The sequence below is a fragment of the Hemiscyllium ocellatum genome, chromosome 37, assembly GCF_020745735.1.
Source record: "Hemiscyllium ocellatum isolate sHemOce1 chromosome 37, sHemOce1.pat.X.cur, whole genome shotgun sequence".
Classification (NCBI taxonomy): Eukaryota; Metazoa; Chordata; class Chondrichthyes; order Orectolobiformes; family Hemiscylliidae; genus Hemiscyllium; species Hemiscyllium ocellatum.
This window is the reverse complement of record NC_083437.1, coordinates 21,258,972-21,280,317: the sequence shown is the minus strand read 5'-3', so window position 1 is coordinate 21,280,317 and position 21,346 is coordinate 21,258,972. Positions and strand designations below refer to the sequence as shown.

Here is a 21,346-nt window from a genome sequence, read left to right as displayed (position 1 = left end):
ATTTAGCACAGTGCCATTGCAACACAATTTGATGGAGGGTAGCCTCACTGTGAAGATGGGACTTGGTGCTCTTGCTGTGGGACTCATTTTAGCTCTGGGATTAGGATCTAAGCTCAGCTCATCTATTTTTATTTCTATAATTTTTGACTGCACTGTGGAGACACTGAGGGAATTTGTAACCAGTGTGACAACACCCAGATTACACAAATGACTGTACTTCAAAAAATACGTAATTGATAGATCCCCAGATTCTGAAAGATGCTATAAACCGCACATTTAATTTGTTCCATCAGGAAAGATGGGGTGTGGGGAGGAAAACCCAACTTTTGGGCCCATGCAGAACTTATTTCACTGACACGCAACGGGTAGGCGAGAGTTTCACTGTGCACGATGTTGCCAATACTGTTTTTCCTTGACACTGGTGGCTGTGTACAGGCTCCATGCTCATTTACACAGGATTCCCCTGGGCAATGCTTGACAATAGTGTAAACAACTGCGATGCTGTCCAGATGCAGCTCGGACCATGCCACAACTATTAACAAAGAAGAAATGCAGACCGAGAAACAGCTGGACCCAATTGCACCACACTAATATCTATTGGCACATACCCAGCTCGCTGCGAATGTTCCTCGCATTCTTTCAGTTCAATCCTTTATTCTCTTTCACCGCTTCGCACCCCCCCAACCCAGCCCCCGCCACAATCTCCCAGCCAAACTGCTCCAGTCTCCCTTCACAAGGCCCCCAGCACCTTGAGAGGTCTTGCCATCTTGCCTCTGACAGAACTATCCTATCTTGTGGCCTTCCTTAGCTCAAGAGCCAATGCTATATTCCCCGTTTATCCCAGTTCCACTTCCCTGCTCGTGTGCCTCTTCCCCCCCCCTTTCAGATTTCCAGTCAATATGTGAAATAAAAAAGAACTTTGAGAAATTCCTTAATCATTGCTGGCTGAAAATCAGCTTCAACAATTTGTTGCTGTGTAAACAGGTATGAAAATTGGGCCTTGTTTGTGAAAATTCGACATAATTTCTTTGCCTGTGTTATCTGATGTGCAGTGAGCAAGGAAAGGAATGTACCATTTTCACGAGAGCATAGGGAAATATGTTCCAGTAAATCCCTCATCTCACAAGGAGTGTGTCTGAATTTGAGCCCAGCCTCTTAAAAAGATTTTTTTTAAAAAATTCATTCACAGGATGTCAGCATGATTGGTAAGGTGAGCGTTTCTCATCCTCAGCCCCAACTGCCCTTCAGCACATGCAGTGAGCCAATTCTTGAAATGCGGCAGTTCAGATGGTGTTGGCACATCTTCAATATTTCAGAGAGGGAGTGTCAGAATTTTGACCCAGTGACAGTGAAGGAACAGCAATTAGATTTCCTAGATTTCCTGATGGAAAACACTACCATCATAGGACAAGCCAGACAGAGAACAGCCAGGGAATTCCTAGAGGCATGGCATTCATCCACAAACTCCATTAACAGACACATGGACCTGGACCCCATATACAAACCACTACAGCTGAAACTGACACCCGGAAGCGGCAAGAACATCCATCAACAGACACATCGACCTGGACCCCACATAGAAACTACTACAGCTGAAACTGACACCTGGAAGCGGCAAGAACAAACCACTATAAATACCGGAAGAAACATCAAAGCAGCGCTTCACAGGAGGCTCCAATAGCACTGATGATGTTCCCTAGCCAGGGAACGAAACGTTTGCAGCAAAAACTTCCAGCTCGGCGAACAGAACCACAACAGATTTCCTGTAGGAAGGTGCTGTTGAAGGAGGCTTGACAAATTGCTGCAGTGCATGTGGTAGATAGTACAAACTGATGATACAGGGTGTGAATATTTAAAGATTGTGGTTGGGATGCCATCAAGGGGTCACTTTATCCTGAATGTTGGTGTGGAGTATTTTTGGAACAGCACTCAGGCAAGTGGTATGTATTCTGTTAGCTCTAACATGTACCTTGGAGGCAGTGTCCAGGCTTTTGGGATTCAGGAAGTTTACTCACTGCAAAATTCCTAGCTTCTGACTTGTTATTGTAGCCATAGTGGATGATCCAGTTACGTTTCTGGCAAATGGGTGATTCCACCCGGGATGTCAATGGTGCATGATTCAACGATAATAGGCACTTTGTACGACACAAATGTTAGGTGCCATGTAGCAACCCAAGCTCAAGTGTTGTCCTTGACTTGCTGAATGAGGGCACAGAAGACTTGCAAATGGAATAGATCTCTTTGTAATCAACAAACTATTCATGATCTTATGTTGGAAGAAAGGTCATTGACAAAGCAGCAGGTTGGGCCCATGATACCAAAAGTGCAAAATTTGGACTTATTTCAGAATGCCAGTCAGCAGCTACAGGGGCAAAGCATACACAACAATAACATAGGATGTCCTGATTCAGAAATGGGGAACTCTAAACAATGCAAATGATAACATAATTAAGAAATGGGGAAGACTACTGTCACACTCTCTGATGGTCCCGATTCACATCAATGCATCTCAAGTAGAATATACACACATTGCTTACTGTCTCCAAAAAGACAGTACTAGGTCTCTGCATTATAATTACTGTACTGTAATATAATTACCAGTCCATCAGAGGCCATTGTACTGTAGCCTTTGCCTACCTAATACTATTGAGTTGTAACTGTTAGTGAAAACATGTATAAACTCTGCTCCTTTTAACCTTGGTGCAGAAGCATTCAGATTGCCCAGCATTTGCTCCCCACATCCGTAATAAAGACACCACTTCACTATTGCAATTGGACTTCAAGTGCTGAAATTTTATGAGTATTTCTTTGACCTTGCAGCACTACCCTAAGGAACTCCTGCAGCAATGCCCTAGCCTGAGATAATTAACCTCCAACAACCACCGCCAAACTTCTTTTATGTTAGCAATGGTTCCTGGCAGTATAGAATTTTCCACCAATTCCCATTGACTTTAGTTTTGCTAAGGCCTATTAGCATCATACTTGGCGAAATGTTGCTTTGATGGTAACAGCAGTCTCATCTCACCTTTCTTTTGAATTCAGCTTTTTTTCCTGCCTTTTTTAGATCAAAGATTCTGATGAAGTCTGAGTGGTCCTGGCAGAACCCCAACATAGCAGCAGTGAACAATTTCTTGTAGAGTAAATGTTGTGTGATAACATTGAACTGATGCTTTTTATCAACTTGCAGATGTTTGAAAGTATTGATGGGGTATGTGGTAATTGACCAGATTCAATTTCTCTTGTATTTTATAGAAAGGACATACCTGGGCAAATTTCCACATTGTTGGGGTTGATGTTGCAGTTATGTTGGAACAGCTTGGCTAAGGCACGGCTGGTTCTGTAGCACAAGTCTCCAGCATTTCAGCAAGGATGTTGTCAGGGCCCATTGCCTTTATAGTGTCCAATACACTCAGCCATTTCCTGATATTCACATGGAGTACATCGAATTGACGAAATCTTGCTTCTGTGATGACAACAGCATCAGGAGGAACCTGCAGCGGATCATACATTTAGCTCCTCTGCCTGAAGACGTTTGCAAATGCTTCACTTTTGCACTCTCAGGCTGGGCTCCCAAGTCATTGAGGAAGGGAATAGTCATGAAGCTTCCTCCTCCAGTTAGTGTTTTCATTGTTCACCACCCTTCATGACTATTTGCGTCAGAACTGCAGAGCGTTTTTCTGATCCATTGGTTGTGAGACTGCTCACTTCTCTAGAATGAAACTTTTGCTGTTAGGCGTGAATGTGGTCTTGTGTTGCACCAGGCATGCTCTTCCACAGTTCAGAAGCAGGGAGATAAAGACTCAAGGAGAAAAGTACATTTTTCATTAAGGCAATCAGGAAGATGGTGGCAGAGTGGGAATGCCACTGGATTAGCAATGAGGAGGCACATACTAATGGTCTGGAAATATGGGTTTGAATCCCATGTAGTAGCTGGTGGAATTTCAATTCAATTCATGACTAAATCTGGTCTTAGTAATGATGACCATGTCAACCAGCAGTATTTATTGTTTACAAACCCATTTGTTTTACTAACTTTTCTCAAAAGAAAATTAACTGTTCTTACCTAGTCAAGCCTAGTGACTCCATTCTCCGAGAAATGTGGTTGATCCTTAATTGCCCCCTGAACTGACCTCAGTTCAATGGCAATAAAGAGTAGGCAATAAGCACCATGTTAGTGATGCTCATATTTCATGAAAGAATAAAGAATAAAAAACAAGGTTCAGCTGAGAAGAGTGTTTAAAAACAAATTGCTAATTATATAAACTGCAGTTATGGAGTTTATCTCTGACATTGAGGCTGTCCCTGACTGTTGAACTGAACTCTTTAGTGTTGAACACAGGCATGGAATAGTGTACATGCACAGTATTCCAAGTCCATTGTCTTGTGCCAGGAGAAGCTATTTGATGTAAATCAAAGTACAATTCCAATCCTTACCAGTATAATCAAAATCTGGATTATATTCTTCGCCACCTGGAGAAAAGAGAAAAGAACAGTCATCATTGTCAGGTCATAAATGTCCTTTTTTTTAAAAAAACACAGGCATCATGATGTGCCTTCTTACTATGTTTAACCAACAACCTAAAGCCCATGATTTCCATGGGGAGGGTCGTTAGTCTCCTGTCGTAACATTGCAAGAAACGCCAGAGAAACAGCAGAAACGGACAATTTCACTCGGGCTCTCTGCAAATGCTATGGTGGGAGATGAGGAACCCTTTTGTGTAATTCTACACCTTTCACCTCTGCTGAAACTCCTTAATCCCAGAGAATTGATACTTTACTATATTTAGCTTGTTACCTTAATTGTTGCAGAATGGGACAAGCAGGACATGGGGGGCATTTGGTAGGTAAATGTCAAAGATGAGAAGGAGGTAGAGACCTGAAATCATCTTGGTTGTGAACCTTCTTGATAATAATGATAAAAAGGCCATTTGTTGATGCTTAGGGTAGCAATGGTGCATTGAAAGCCAGCTATGAGTTGTTCCTGCTTAGAATATCGGCCTGAGTTCTCTCCAGCTCACCCTCTTGTACCATTTGTTTCTTTACTTCAAAGCAACATTTCGGGTTGGAGAGGATGTACTGATTTTTCAGAGCTCACGGGATCTCGGATTAGGCACGAACATTGAACCTTTACAGTGAAGACTGGGACCAAAGTTTTTAGAGTTGCTAATGGTTTTGGAGTTGGAAGTCTCAGAATCCACACCCAAACAAAGGGATGCAGATGCAAGCTCAGAGCAAGGACTGATAGGTGTGACTCTCAAACTGTGCAGCAACATCAGGGAGGGTTTCTTTGCAGTGCTGCTCCCGATGGAGTCATGTGTCACTTTAAGGAAATCTGCAGCGGGTTCTACCATCACTCCATTCAATACCAACAAACCTGGGACCACTCAGTAAATCTACCTCCTCCAAAGCATGGACAACAGCTCTGAGAACATTAGGAGAGACAAAATAGCCAACGCCCTCTATGACAATTACCTCCTATTGATGGGTGCAGCTGTCTCTCTGGTTTTGATGACTGCCATTAGATCGGTCATCCCATTGATCAGTGGTGTCAAAGGCTCAGCAGAGTATACATAGCTGAGGTTCACCTACCTGTTGATTTAAGGCAACAGCATATGTCAAGCCTCTGGCCTTCCTACACGTAGCACCTCATAAATAAAATATGGGAACGTTATTAAACTGACCAGGAATAAGCTCATGAGATGCAGCTTGTGTCTTCTATGGGGTGTAAGACTGGAATGACATCTGGGTGACGGCAGCATCCTTAAATGCAGCCCGTTAGCCCATGTCATGTTGCTCCTCTGCTCTCTGATAATGTGTGCCTGAAGGATATGATATACCTGTTCCTGGGACTCCATCGACTGCAGAAAGGGGGTGGGAGGGGGCAAAATTTGGCTGACGCTAAGTCAGCATCTGTGAGCAGAATGATGGAAAAATATGGGTTTCCCAAATGCAAGTCGCTATTCAAATTCTGGACCTTTCAGGCTCAGAAACCTCTTTTTTTTTAACTGTAATGGATCAATCTCAGTCTCAGTTTTCCAGACTATAAAACCAGTAAACCCAGAACTGCAGCACCACTGATCTTCATTTGACCAACTGGAAGTGGAATTTAACAAATAAATTTTAGCAAATTCAAAAATCTATGGAACTCAAGGAAGCATGTCAATGACCCAATTCTCCTATTTTAAACATTTTCTTATGCCATTTGTATTCTACTAATGTGCTGCGAAGTGTCTCAGAAAAATCACATCCTTATGTTCAAACTTATTGTATGTGGAGTTAAACACAAGCCCCATCCATCTCAGTACAGAGGAACCTCAATTATCCGAAGGACACGGGCAGGGAGTATTTTCTTCGGATAATCAAATATTCGGATAACCGAATGCCAGATAACACAGTTTAGCCAAGCATCAGGCCCATGTGATCTTGTTCAGATAATCTGAAATGTGGATAATCGATGTTCGGACAATCGAGTTTCCTCTGTATTTGGAAATCTCTCTCACTAGACAAGTGGTGAGTCTCTGAAATCTGCTGAAATTTGTACCCGATCAGACTTGGGCGTGTACCTGATGCCATGTTTCGCCCTCTATGGTTACAGTGAGATGTACAGTTAGAGAAGCTACAGATGTGCGAGGTACTGTAGCCAACATCACTAAGTGATAGTGTATGACAAAAAAGCTGGAAATTTCCTTATTCGTGCTCTGATGCTGTGCTGGAAGCAGAATTGAAACCCTGTACATTCATGGAAACATTAAAATAATGAATACGTAACCACACAGTATTCACATTCCATCAGCATTTAGAATCTGGTGATAAAAACGAGCAGGCCTTACCTGTAAGGCTGTCATATTGTCCATACTGTGGCTGTAGAGGGTACAGGGGAGGTTCCGGCAGATCATCAAACTGACCATGAAGCATCACTGCAAAGATAAAACAGTTGGTGGGACAGCAATAACATATTCAATTTACTTCAACTTCTCAACAAGGCTAAATTAAAGCATAAATTTCGAGAACTGATCATTACTTCAACCACTTACCTTCTGTCTTGAAGTCAATGGAAATAGGAATTTGGAGAAATCTAGAAGGGGCCCCAAATTTTCTATTAACCAATTCACACTATTGTGTGGAATCAAGATCTTTACAATCTTTCTTCATTCCTCTATTTTACCAAGACCATTTACAATCAGTTTTCTTCTAAACCTCACTCTCCTGTTGCTCCAAGATGATCTTTCTCACCCCATATTCTCAATGTGTTGAAATCTCACTTTATCTTATTCCAACCTCCTTTTTCCCAACATTTCAAAGCTGTGGGATTCCTTTTGTAATGTTTTCCTTCCCTTTCTTCCATCACCTGCAGCTTTTTAAAAGCACACACTGGGATCCACTATTCTTCATCATTGTCTCTCCTCTTCAACCTTGATGGTGGCTGCACTCCTCTTATCTTCAGGTCTACATTGCGGGAGAGGCTTCCTGGAATGCTGAATTGGCTCCATGTTTGTATACCCTTCACTTGTAGGCAGTCTGGTGAGGCAGCATAGCAAGTAACAATGAGGCTGAATTTTATGATGATTGCATCAGGGGCAAAGACACAATTGTACCAGGGGTCACACCATTAGGCTTACTGTAGGATAGGTCACTCTACAGAAAGACCCCAGTGATTTGCTCCTGGACCCTTGCCAGGGATGTTCCAACTCCAACCAACGTGGGGCTACTCCTCAAAAGAAACCCCCTACCTTGATTAAGACCATGAGACATAGGAGGAGAAGTAGGCCACTCAGCCCATCAGGTTTGCTCTGCCATTCATGATGATCCTCAACTCCACTTTCCTGCCTTTTCCCTATAACCCTTGATTTCCTTCCTAATTAAAACCCTGGACCAAGTATTACAGATCCAACTCTGTGTCTAACATCTTTTGTCAACAAGTCCTCATGACTTGTTGTGGCAGGAAGGACCTTTTCCCATAATAGTGTGCAATCCAAATCAAAGAACAGAAATTATTCTGATTGTTTCCAGAGCATGGTGGCACAGTGGTTAGCACTGCTGTCTCATAGCACCAGAGACAGGGGTTCAATTCCCACCTCAGGCTGTGTGGAGTTTGCACATTCTCCCCGTGTCTGCGTGGGTTTGCTCCGGTTTCCTCCCACAATCCAAAGATGTGCAGGTTAGGTGAATTGGCCGTGCTAAATTAGGGGAATGGGTCTGGGTGGGTTGCTCTTCAGAGGGTCGGTGTGGACTTGTTGGGCTGAAGGGCCTGTTTCCACACTGTAACTAATCTAATCTAAACTGATGGTTAAAACTGAAACATAATTGGAAATATCTTTAATGCAACATCACCTTGATCTGGAATATACCCACGCTTTTGACAAAACCTATTTTTCAGAACAGTTTTCCTCCTGCAGTCTGAGTATGTCAACATCTTCTTGGGGTACAGTCCCATGCAACAACCAATCAGGAGCTCTCTGGATCTCCTGCCAAAATTAGCCTCACTTACAAGTTTCCATGTAATCATGAGGACATTCCAGTTGGACTCTCTCCATCCTGATACCTGATCCATCAACAGATGATGCAGGACAGATCAGGACCAGAACAGAGTTGATTTTCCATCACCTATCCAGGAAGTCCCTAGGGCCATCTGAATCATAGAAGAAAAATCACAGAATCCCTGCAGTGTGGACACAGGCTGTTTGGCCCAAAACGTCTACAACGACCCTCCAAAGAGTAACCCACCCAGACCCATTCCCCCTACCCTACATTTACCCTTGAATAATGCACCTAACCTACATATCCCTGAATATTTGGGCAATTTAGCATGGCCAATTTACCAAACCTGCACATCTGTGGGAGGAAGCCAGAGCACCCGAAGAAAACCATGCAGACAAGGGGGGAATGGGCAAACTCCACACAGACAGTCACCCGAGGCTGGAATCAAACCCAGGACCCTGACACTGTGAGGCAGGAGTGCTAACCACTGAGCCACTATGCCACCCCTACCTGAAGTGCCAACCTAGAATCAACTAGATGAGCAAATTGAGGAGAAAATGAGAGAATTCAAGATAAAAAATGCATTCAGGAGAAATTCCAGTTGTTCAGTCTAAGTATTATTCCTGATGAAGGGCTTATGCTCGAAACGTCGAATTCTCTATTCCTGAGATGCTGCCTGGCCTGCTGTGCTTTGACCAGCAACACATTTGCAGCTGTGATCTCCAGCATCTGCAGACCTCATTTTTTACTCTAAGTATTTTTGGCACTGCTTCATGCTTTTGTACTCACCAGGCAGGCAGAGAAGTACAAGGCAGGCGGCTCGTGCAGCCATGTCTGCAACCAAGATCTGCTTGTTGGGTCGTTAGAATTCCACGCACACTGTCATGAACAAACAAATAGGGAGGTGTTAGCAGGCAAATGACTGAGAATTGCACAGAATGGATTTGATCAGCTGCTCCCATTGAGATTCCTCACTGTTTACAGCTATAAACTGAAACCAGGGAACAATCTGCCTAACTCCCCATTAAGTGCACTCAAACAGAACCAAACAAAAGGAGACAATTGAAAGCTCAAGTGCCTCCATTCCTTCCTTTCTCAGTCTGGCTACACAATTCCCATGTGTACCACACACAGTGCATACCAATGCCCGATAGCTATACTCTGAAACAGCATCAGACAAAAGCTGCAATTGCTTCCCAAACACAAAGTCAATCTATTTTCTCCCCCTCTAATTTTTGAATGCCATGGTTTGGATGGGATTAGTAGCAGAGGGCCTAATTTGGTCAAAGCAATATAAATGATTCAATTGAATAACAAAGAGGACAAGGGTATTACATTGTGAGCAAACTGTTATCTATGCCACTCTGTTGGCTGTTGCAAGAAGTCAGGAGCCACTCACATCAATTACCCTATGATGCTGAATATAATTATTCATATAAAACAAAAATAGAAATTGCTGGCGAAACCCAGCAGGTCAGGCAGGATCTATGGGGATCTATGGGCAGGATCTATGGGGAGTTAATGTTTCAAGTCTGGTGACTCTTCATCAAAACCATCATTCATTATCCATGTGCTCACCATCAGCAGCAAGTTTCATGTGAATCTAGGTCAGTGTGCTTTGAACAAGACATTGGACTTGTACATACTGCTGTGTTTAGCGAAATGCACTCAATGAACGCAGATACATACACACAAGCGTACAGTCTACATGACGAATGACTTGCACTATGATAGTACATTTCATGACCTCTGAATATTGGCAAGTGTTTTACAGTAAATTAAATACTTTTAAAGTATAGTTGCTGTTACATATACATTTCCTCAACGGTCTGAGAACGAGTAGATAAATACGCAAAGGAAGATCTCTAGCAGTTTTATAATTATGTATATGGAGTAGGGGATGACAAAATAATGATAGGTTTGTACAATTCAATAGCTAGGCCACAATTACAGTGCCTATGAAATTTTTGGTATTACTCAATAGCATGAAGATTAAAATTACTGAAAGTGCATTGTACACATTCAGCAAGAGTAAGACGCTTTAGTAACCAGGAGCAACACTGTACTGGTACAATATTGATTGTAGCAAGAATAATAAAAAGGAAATTTAATATAGAGTTGTATATTCCCTTGTGTTCATTCATTTGCAGGATGCTGGCATCATTGACAAGACCAGCATTGACTGCCTTGAGTAGGGGATGAACAACCCCTTGTGCTACTGTAGTCCCTGTTACGATTATAAATTGTTGACAGACATTTGATTTAATCAAGTGGTTGTTAAATCAATTCAGAGGTCAAGTAATAGTCAACCTCATTGATGTGATACCCGTGGCATATTTCCTTCTGTTAAGGGTGTTTAGTAAAGGGTGTTTTCGCCATAATCCAACTGTTTCATGGACACCATTACCATGATTTAGCTTTTATTCAAAATAAAAGCTGAGTTATTAAATGAATGTAAATCTTCCAGCTGTCATGGTGGGATTTGAACTTAAGTCCCTGGATCTTTCTCCAAACGGTTGGATTCCAAGCTTACCAGGATCATTACTATCCTATCATGCTCTGTATGATAAAAAACACTATTTTTGCTGGTTGATGATCATTGACAAAATGCCAATTTAAAGTGGTCACTAAGAGAAAACTTAAGAGTAAGTTCTAATGCAGTTATTGGAGCAAAGAATACTCTGCAATATGGAGGAGGTGATCTTTTCATTTAAGGGAAAAGGAAATAAATATTGGAAGTACAGAGCATAGGAATAGAGCAGATCAGTTAAGTTCAATTAGGATCACCTCAGCAAAACAAATGGAAAAAAGAAAAGTACAGCACAGGCCCTTCAACCCATCAATCCCACACCAAAATATAATGTCAATCTAAACTAAAAACCTTTTGCCACTATGCAGCCTGTATCCTTCTGTGTCTTGCCTATTCATGTATGTCAAGGTGCCTCCCAAACATTGCTATTGTATCTTTTTCTACCATCTCCTCTGGCAGTGTATTCTAAGCACCTTCTGCACAACAAACTTGTCGCTCACCTCTCCTTCCAACATTCCCCCCTTTTATTCTAAACCCACATCCCCTAGTAAGGGACATTTGTACCTTAGGAAAAAGGCTCCAACTATCCATGCCTCTCATAATTTAGTAAACCTTTATCAAGTCACCCCTCAGCCTCTGACGTTTAAGTGAAAACAAACCATGTTTGTCCAATCTCCCCTCATAGTTAATGCCCTCCAAACCAGGCAACACCCTGCTAAGTTGTTCCTGTTCCCTTTCCAAAGCTTCCACATCCTTCTGGTAGTGTGACGACCAGAACAGTTTACCATTTTTCAAATGTGGCCTGACTAAAGTTCTATACAGCTGTAACATGACTTACCAATTTTTATATTCTAATCTCTAACCAATGGAGAAAGTAAGGACTGCAGATGCTAGAGATCAGAGTCGAAAAGTGTAGCGCTGGAAAAGCACATCAGGTCAGGCAGCATCCAAGAAGCAAGAGAGTCAACATCTCAGGCATAAGCCTTTCATAAATGCCACATTTTTCAAGCGCCACACTTTGTCTCCAACCAATGGAGCAAGCATGCCATAAATCTTCTTGACCACCTGTGGTTTTCTGGTGAGCCGCATCTTATTCCTATGTAAATACAAAGGTTACATATAACCCACACACACTGCTCACCCATTATCCTGAAAATGACAACCCTGGCTATAATTTGGTCTTTCAGGCATTGGTAAAACTCATTTGTCACTATAAGTGTGACACATGTGGTGATATAGTGGTATTGGCAGTGGATTAGTAATCCAGAGATCCAGGCTAATTCTCTAGAGATATGGGTTCAGATCACACTATGGCAGCTGATGGAATTTATATTCAATTAAATAGAGGGGGTCGTTGTGTCTGCCTGCCCTTCATGCATTTTTATACCACTGTCTACCCTAATTTTATTTCATTTGCTTATTTAAAGCAGTAATGAGCAAAAGTCTGCAAGTTCCTTCTCATGGGAGGTAGGGGGTATATATGCAGCTGAACCCATACCTGACCTGACATCCATGCTGTTTGAAGCACAGCAAGGAGCTATAGGGTCCCAGTCTTAGACCGGAGATGCTTAGACTAATCACACTGCCTCCTCAGACATCATCATCAGCAGTGGAATCGTGGAGGATGGTCAGGCATGGAGTCTTTGAATGTGAGAGGCAGCTACTGTACTGCACCTACTACTCAGTTGTGGCTCACTGACAGTCTCTTCCACTCTTATGCTCTGTCAGAGACATTTGGAAGGATTTGAAAATTGACAATCAACTTGTCTGGTCACATTGCACAGTTACATTCAACAGCCACCCAAAGCTTCTGGCTTTAAGGCAAGGACACTATGCACTGTTGCCTTGTGAGCTATATCCCTCAGAAACCTCAGGACATTCCAGTATCCCGGCCTCCTTCTCCAGACATTTATGGGGCAAGACAATGAGAGGGAGAGAAACTCCTCAGGAAGAAATACATTAGAGAGTACCATGAACAAATTGGGGTGACCCTGGACACATGGGCTTATACAACCTGCTTACTTTTATCTGCACCTGAATTTCTGCAGAAGATCCCAACTTCTGTCTTTGAAACACTACTCAGGGTTTCCATGTCTTGCTTGACATTCTGCTTCCATGGGTTCATTCCTGCTCACTTTGATCTGGGTTGGCCCGGTCCCCGATGTTTCTACTGTTTTCTTGTACACTTAGCAACCAATTCTTGTCTCTGAATACTTCAGCTATCATTCCTCAGCAACCCCCTTTAATGTTATCCTTATTCCCTTTGTTAATCAACACTACCTCCACTATCTTTTCTCTACTCTGTCACTGTTAGCTAACATGACCCCCATCTCTGAAATTGCTTTGCAAAATTCAAAATACAATCAGATTGGCCATGATCTTATCGAGCTTTGTAGCAGGTTCCAGGGTCCAGTTCATTTGTTTCTGCTCCTAATTTCTTGCATCTAACCTCTTTCCTCCACTTTCTAAAGCGCCTTCTCTTCAACCCATGCAACAAACCAGTGTCCATTATCTCCTGCTCTGAGCAAAGTGAACAAACAAGTGCGAGTTATTGGTGATTAGCATCAGCGGACAGGTAATCCTCAGACTCTTCCTGCCAGAGAATTGGGATTTGTGTTCCACAATCAGTTTCTTTGACCTTGTCACAATATTTCAATGTTTCTATTCTTTTTGCATCTGATACACTTCTCCATTCAAGAGGGATTACACTGTGATTAATTATTACACTGGTATTGTTTGGAGTCTCACAATTGTTGCTTCTGTTTTGACAGCAAGCTAATGCAGTTATAAGGGGCAGTTGTGTGTTTTGCCTGATCATCCAGCCACATGCATACATACCCTAATTTCCTGTTTTTGATACACTGGGTATCCTAGAATCCCTAAAGTGTGGAAATAGGCCCTTTGGCCCAACAAGTCCACACCGACCTTCCGAAGAATAACCCACCCAGACTCATTCTCCTCCCCTTTTATCCTGTATTTATCCCTAAATAACGAACCAAACCTACACATCCCTGAGCAATTTAGCGTGGCCAATTCACCTAACCTACACATCTGTGGACTGTGGGAAGAAAATGGAGCACCCAGACGAAACCCACACAGATATAGGAAGAACCCACACAGACAGTCGCCCGTGGCTGGAATCAAACCCAGGTCGCTGGTGCTGTGAGGCAGCAGTGCTAAACATTGAGCCACCATGCCGCCTGAAATCACACAATGTCCAGTGTCCAGTATTTAGTCACGTGAGCCTGTTTCTGTGCTGTACACCTCTATGACTCCATAAGGAGACTACTTTCAGCCAGGACACAGTACTGGGCTTGAGGAGGTGGGTAGAGGAATATTATATCAACTAGGGTTGTCACTCCTTATGGGCGGCATGGTGGCTCAGTGGTTAGCACTGCTGCCTTACAGCGCCAGGGACCCAGGTTCGATTCCAGCCTTGGGCGACTGTCTGTGTGGAGTTTGCACATTCTCCCTGTGTCTGTGAGGGTTTCCTCCGGGTTCTCCGGTTTCCTCCCACAATCCAAAAATGTGCAGGTCAGGTGAATTGGCCATGCTAAATTAGGAAATGGGTCTGGATGGGTTACTCTTCAGAGGGTCGGTGTGGACTTGTTGGGCCGAAGAGCCTGTTTCCACACTGTAGGGAATCTAATCATCTAATCTAATTATTCAGTGCCAACTCGGGGCAAATCCGCTAAGCAGAAGTTGAGGGAAGCCACAAAATCTGTTTCGATTCTAATACTTTCTAAACAAATTCCACAGACACATTTGTCTAAACTCACACATGAGGAATACTCCCTTCAGTGAAGATGGAGAGTACTCCTTGCGACTGAACCCCAACAAAAGTCAGTGACTATTTCTGGTTGTGCTAAGGTAGAGTTGGCCACAACCAATTGGGATCAATTTTACATCCTTATTACTTTCCAACTTTGGGACTGTAGTGATGGAGATTGTCCCGTAACCATTGAATAGTGAAGCAGCCCAAGATAGAGACAGACAGCCTCCGCCTGCTCCTAACTCACGGCTACGTATATATAAATTAATGTCATTAATGTATACCAAACCTAGCAATGGGTCTGGGACTGAACAACGACTAACCACAGTATCCTTCCCTGATTCTGCAAAAAGAAAATCACAACTGTTTTCTGTTCCTCAGGCAATTTTATATCAATATTCTTACTGCCCTTTTTGTTGCTTGGGCACAAATGTTGTTAATAATTGCCTAATGTGGTACTTTACCAAAACCTTTGTTTTGAAATCAACGTACAGAACATTAACTGCACTGTCCTTATCCAACAGTAACCTGTCTCAAAGTGGTCCCCTGGAATGTACTGTTAAACAAAATTTGACACCCTGTTAATTCATCAAAACTCAAATCAAGATGCATGTTTGTCCTTAGCTGTCTGTGCTGTCCTTTGTCCACTCTGACTCTCCTCTATTAGTTCTTGCCTGTTAATTTTCCCCATGACTTTTGTTTCTAGAAGCTTCTGTGCCATCATCATTAATCTTTTGTTGGGTTTGTAATTGCCAGACATATCCAACTCTCATTTTTTTGAACAAAGATTTGCAATTTTCTGTCACTGCCTCTGCCTCTTGTTTAGATAGAATTTAACATCCATGAGACCCCTGTGTGGTTTTGGCTTCAATGCATCCTTCACCCCATCATTGCTGCCATGTCTTCAGCTGTCTGTGCTCCAAGATCTGTAATTGCTTTCTTGAAGTGCTCCATATCTCTCCCTCCTTTAAAATGACCTTTAAAACCCATTTCCTTGACTGTACAATCAGTGACAATTATTACACAGAAAGAAGATGGAGTCTGTTTGACCCACCTTGTCTGCACCAGCTTGCCGAATGACTAATTTCCTGCCTCCTCCCTGCAACTCTGCACATTCTTCCTTTTCAGATAACCAGTTAATGCCCTTTTGAATGTAACCTCCTATCCAATATTTCCTAATTGACTCAATGTCAAACGTTGTTCAGTAACAGTCCTGTATAGTGGCCTAGCAGGGGCATTTTTGCTACATTAAAATGTGTTGAGATTCTTGTTGACAAACTGATGGCAAAACGCATTAAGAATGGTTTAGAAGCAGCACCTCTGTTGGTAAAATGGAGTTGATCCTGTGGGAGATCACTGGATGAGATTCCAGCCCTTACTAGGGCAGTAAGCCAGGTCTGTGTCATTTGGAAGCCTCACAATTCAGCTTTCTCTGCAGGAGTCCCTGCTGTGTTCTGGCAAATCTGCAGTTGCTGGAGCACACATCTGGGTGTAATTACAGTGTATCCTCCAACCCCCTCCCCATCCATCCACACACACACCTCCCCCACCTCCAGCTCTACAAACCCAAGGCTTCAGCAACCAACAGAACAAAGAGAGTTGGGTTTTCTTTTAAGCATTCTTCTTAAAATGTACATCTATTTTTAAAAAAAAAGTTTGATTCAACAGGCTTTTTTCCGGAAAGTTATATTTATATGAAATGCTGTAGGAAAGTCACAGACTTAGAGCCCAGACTGAGCCCAGGAATAGTTCACACCTCGCAGGGTGATCCTAATTGGGGGAATAAAAATGAAAAGCGCACAAAATGCATTTTTCTTCAGCTTGGATTCCCACTCACTCCTTCTATAAAGTCAATTTGGACAATCCCCAAGAGTTTCTAATGAGTTAACAAATAGATCTGAAAGATAATTCACAGGCAGCTGCAGATTTTGAAGTTTTGTCTAAAGTCAGACTATGAGGTCATCAAAGTGCCACAGACTGCAGGAAAGTACAAAGAGAAGAATCGAAGTTAGTGATCAGCTTGTATTTGTGGATCTTCCACACAATATCTAATATAGAGTGATCTTTCTTACCGGATCCGCTTGTGCAACTCCCACAAATTCTCTCGCACTGAGTCTGATTGAAACACACCCCAGATGGCACACCAACTCCTGCCCCTGACTCAGGGCTCCACTGGGTCTTAAAGCCTGGTCACTTCACAACAACGTAAATCCCAGTGTCAAGGATGTCCCACAAGCCGTCCGCAATTAACTCAATGTTTAGTAACTTTCACAGGGTCAGCAAAGTAAACGGCAGCAAAAATACTTTAGTTATTTATTTTACAAGCCGTGATTTGCCTTCTGACCACCGTCTCTATCACAGTCCCCCCTGTAGTTTATGGATATGGCTGGAGTCAGCACCAAACTGGCCATTATTACAAGGTAAAAAGTGAGGTCTGCAGATGCTGGAGATCAGAGCTGAAAAATGATGAAGGGCTCTGGCCCGAAACGTCGAATTTCCTGTTTCTTGTATGCTGCCTGACCTGCTGTGCTTTAACCAGCAACACATTTTTCAGCATTATTACAAGGTAGACCATCAGGAGGCTGGAAGAACTCAGCAAGCCAGGCAGCATCAGAAGGTGGAGAAGGCAACGTTTTGAGTGTAACCCTCCTTTAAAACAGGGTTGCTATGTTCTTCCAGAGCTGAAAATGTGTTGCTGGAAAAACGCAGCAGGTCAGGCAGCATCCAAGGAACAGGAGATTCGACGTTTCGGGCATAAGCCCTGAAGAAGGGCTTATGCCCGAAACATTGAATCTCCTGCTCCTTGGATGCTGCCTGACCTGCTGCGCTTTTCCAGCAACACATTTTCAGCTCTGATCTCCAGCATCTGCAGACCTCACTTTCTCCTCGATGTTCTTCCAGACTCCTGTTTGTCTACCTTGGATTCCAGCATCTGCAGTTTATTTTGTCTCTAGTTACTATAGGGTAGCCAATCTTGAATCTTGACTATATCAGCCATCACAAACCAATCTTGACTCACCCAACATTCACATTCTGGCACATTCCCAACAGGAGTAATTAGGAAGTGATTGGGGGCAAGGACCCTATTTGAATTTCCTCCCTTTCTCTACCCTGCTGTTCCTAGTCCTGCCCTCTCTGAGATCAGCCAACTAAGCACCGACTGGGCAGTCTCAACAAGCAGGTGCCAGTCAGTGCAGTGCTTCACCCGGAGGTGCAGGAAGCAGAGTCCATGAATACTGTTAAGGCTGAATTAAATGGATTGTTGATAAGCAAAGGGCTGGAAGGTTATCAGGGATAGACAAGAATGTGGACTAATCAGATTAGCCATGGTTTATTGAATGGTGGAGCAGGCTTGAGGGGCCAAGTGGCCTTCTGCTGTTCCTAATTTGAATGAACCCAATTCCCATCAACCAGCCAATTCTCCTCTAGTATCCCTCTATCTGGAAGGATGCCATTGAAACCCTAAGCCATACAGCTGCCCAGGAGACAAAGGCACCACCATTTGTAAGAATGTTTCCATTGAACGTGAGCCAATTTCTAGTCTCGGGTGATTGTGTGAAAGAATCGATAGTGTGGAGCTGGAAAAAGCACAGGAGGTCAGGCAGCATCAGAGAAGCAGGAGGCCAACATTTCAGGTGAGAACCTTTCATTAGTTCTCACTGTCTCCAGATTGTGTGAAAATCAAAGGATCTGACCATCTGACATCATTAGTTTGTCACCCTTTATTTATCTGTTTCACTGTCCAAGAGTGTCACCAGCCACAGATTTTTCCGTTTCTTCTTTCATCCTGTTGTTAATCAAGGCTGTCACTCTTGTGCAGCCATGATGTGGAGGTGCCGGTGTTGGACTGGGGTGGACAAAGTTAAAAATCACTCAACACCAGGTTATAGTCCAACAGGTTTATTTTGGAAGTAGTGGCTTTCACAGCACTGGCTCTTCATCAGGTAGCTGTGGAATGCTATGCATAATTTATAGCAATAGACCACAATGTCATGCAGCTGAAAGGCTAAATTGAACAAACCTAGATTGCTGTTAAGTATTTCATCTTTTAAAATGGGTTGCAGGTTTCAGTTCATTAATATGTACATCTCAGAACTTCTTTCAAGTCACATTCTTGAGATAACTTAAGGTTTAATTTTTTAAAAAGTGACATCTCAGCTCAGACAATGCATTGAAGGTGTAAGGTTAGAGTCTGTCTTTATCCCAAACTTGAATCAGACTGGTTCTATTTCCAAAGTAGGAATTTATAAAATGTTGCATGGACTGACTACCTGCATTGATTGCCTGCAGATTATGCATTTTTTTGAACAAAATAGAGTGTATCTGCAATTACAATTCTACAAATACAAATTCACTCCAAAGACTTATAGGTGTGTGCGTACATGTGAGGGGGGTGGCGGGAGAGAGAGAGAGAGTGTGTTTGTGTGCGTGTGCGTGTGCGCGTGCAAGTGTGAGTGCATGTCAGAGTGTGTGTTTGCTTTTCTGCGTGCTTGCTCGAGTCTGTGTGAGTGTGGCAGAGTATAAGCTAGTGAGAGGGTGTGCGTGGGTATGAGTGTGGGGGGGTGTATGTGTGTGTGTCTGAGAGAGTGTGTGTGAGTATTTAAGAGTGTGAGTGTATGTGTGTGTGAGTGTATAGTGTAGTCGGGTCACCTGTAGTCTACCAAGCATGCACACATGAAACACACACTCTCACATGCACTCGCACTCACACACATACTCATACAAACACACTCCCCCTCCCTCTCCCTCACATGCACAAACACACATGTGTAAGTCTATGGGGTGAATTTGCATTTACAGAATTGTAATTGCAGATACATTCTATTTTGTTCAAAAAGCACACAATCTGCAGGCAATCAATGCAGGCAGTTGATCCATGTAATATTTTATAGACTCATACTTTGGAAATAGAACCAGTCTGACTCAAGATTGGGATATGACAGACTCTAACCTCACACATGGCCTGAGCTGAGATGCCACCTTTTTTTTATTAAACCTTAAGTCATCTTGAGAATGTCACTTGAAAGAAGTTCTGGGATTTACATATTAATGAACCAAAATCTGTAACTCTTTCTAAAAGATAAAAGACTTAACAGCAATCTAGGTTTGTTCAGTACAGGAATATCATTTCGACTGCATGACACTGATTTTTTGTTCTTAATTCTGTGTCTTAAAATCCTGCTCCAGAGCTACCTGATGTAGGAGCAGTGCTGCGAAAGCTAATACAGGTACTTCTAAATAAACCTGTTAGACTACAACCTGGTGTTGTGTGATTTTTAACTCTTATGCAGTTCTAAGGGAATGCTGCACTGTCAGAGATCATACTTTTCAATAGGATGCTGAACAGTGGCTCTCTCTGCCCCATCAAACATAAAAGACAGCACGTCAGTATTTCAAGAAAGATCAGATCTTCCTGGTGTCCATGCCAATATTTATCCTTTATATAGACTCAAGACCAAAAAGTCACCAGAATATACCCAGGGATGGAGTTGAAAGCCTGTGATAGATCATGACTCTCACCACAAAGGTTTTAAATTGCAAGAGGGATGCCACTTGTTTGGAGGGAAGTTACACTGAAAGCTGGAAGAGATCTGGGAGTAACAAAAATTATCAATATTGAGGAGGACTAGAGTTGCTAATATGCAAACTATGACCCATACTATGGTGATGCCATCTGGCTCACATTATCTTTTCAAATCCAAGAGATTTCCTAGCACTTGTAAAAGTTTGGAAGTTCTTGATTTTGGCCCATGGCAATGATACAATGGTGAGAGAGTTCCGAGTTATGACGGTGTGTAACTTGGAGGGGTACTTGGTGATGGTGGTGTTCCTCTGCATAGGCTGCTCTTATCCTTCGAGTTGGTTGAGGTTGTGGCAGAGTATAACCTGAGGCCATGATGCTGAAGCTGCTTCCTGTTGTGATCAGGATGCCCCTTGAAGATGTTGCTGAGTTATTACCTTTGAAGCTGAAAGCCCTAAAGCACCCAATGCTTAGATTCTTCTGTCTTCAGCTGGGTATGAAGGGATCTCATTGACATTTCAATACTAAGTGGAGTGTACAGAGGGTGACTCTGCATCACCATTTCAGATTAAACCCAGGTTGCCATGGAAGGAGACATGAACAATCTGGCAACCAGAGATTTCAATTAAAGCAAAATATTCAGGATGCTGGAAATTTGAAACAAAAGAGCAGAAAATTCTGGATTACTCAGCCTTAAAAAAATATTCAAAGACTCTATTTTCACCAATAGACTTTGAGATATAAGAGCAAAATTAGGCCCATCGTGTCTACTCCACCATTCAATCATGACCGATGTTTTTCAACCCTATTCTCCTGATTTTTCCCTGTCACCTTTGATCCCCTTATTAATCGAGAACCTATCTGACTCTGACTCAGACAATAAAACACTTGGCCTCCATAGCCCTCTGCAGCAATGAGTTGCATAGATTCACCACCCTCTGGCTGAAGAAATTCCTCCTCATCTCAGTTCTAAAGTGTCATGCATTCGCTCTGAGGTTGTGTCCTCGGGTCCTAGTCTCTCCTACTAGAACAGCTTCACCATGTT

General features: G+C 42.7%; 1 protein-coding gene across 1 annotated transcript in view; it reads right to left on the bottom strand.

Moving 5' to 3' along the window:
- Positions 1–16,941, bottom strand: part of mfap2 (microfibril associated protein 2) — a 43,112-nt gene extending 26,171 nt beyond the window's left edge. Inside the window, exons 1-4 of the mRNA XM_060852075.1 lie at positions 16,853–16,941; positions 9,268–9,357; positions 6,831–6,917; positions 4,435–4,470 (exon numbers count right to left, since the gene is read on the bottom strand). Coding sequence (XP_060708058.1) covers positions 4,435–4,470; positions 6,831–6,917; positions 9,268–9,310 — 166 coding nt within the window. The 5' untranslated portion in view covers positions 9,311–9,357; positions 16,853–16,941. The remainder of the gene's footprint in view (positions 1–4,434; positions 4,471–6,830; positions 6,918–9,267; positions 9,358–16,852) is intronic.
- Positions 16,942–21,346: the final 4,405 nt, after the last annotated feature.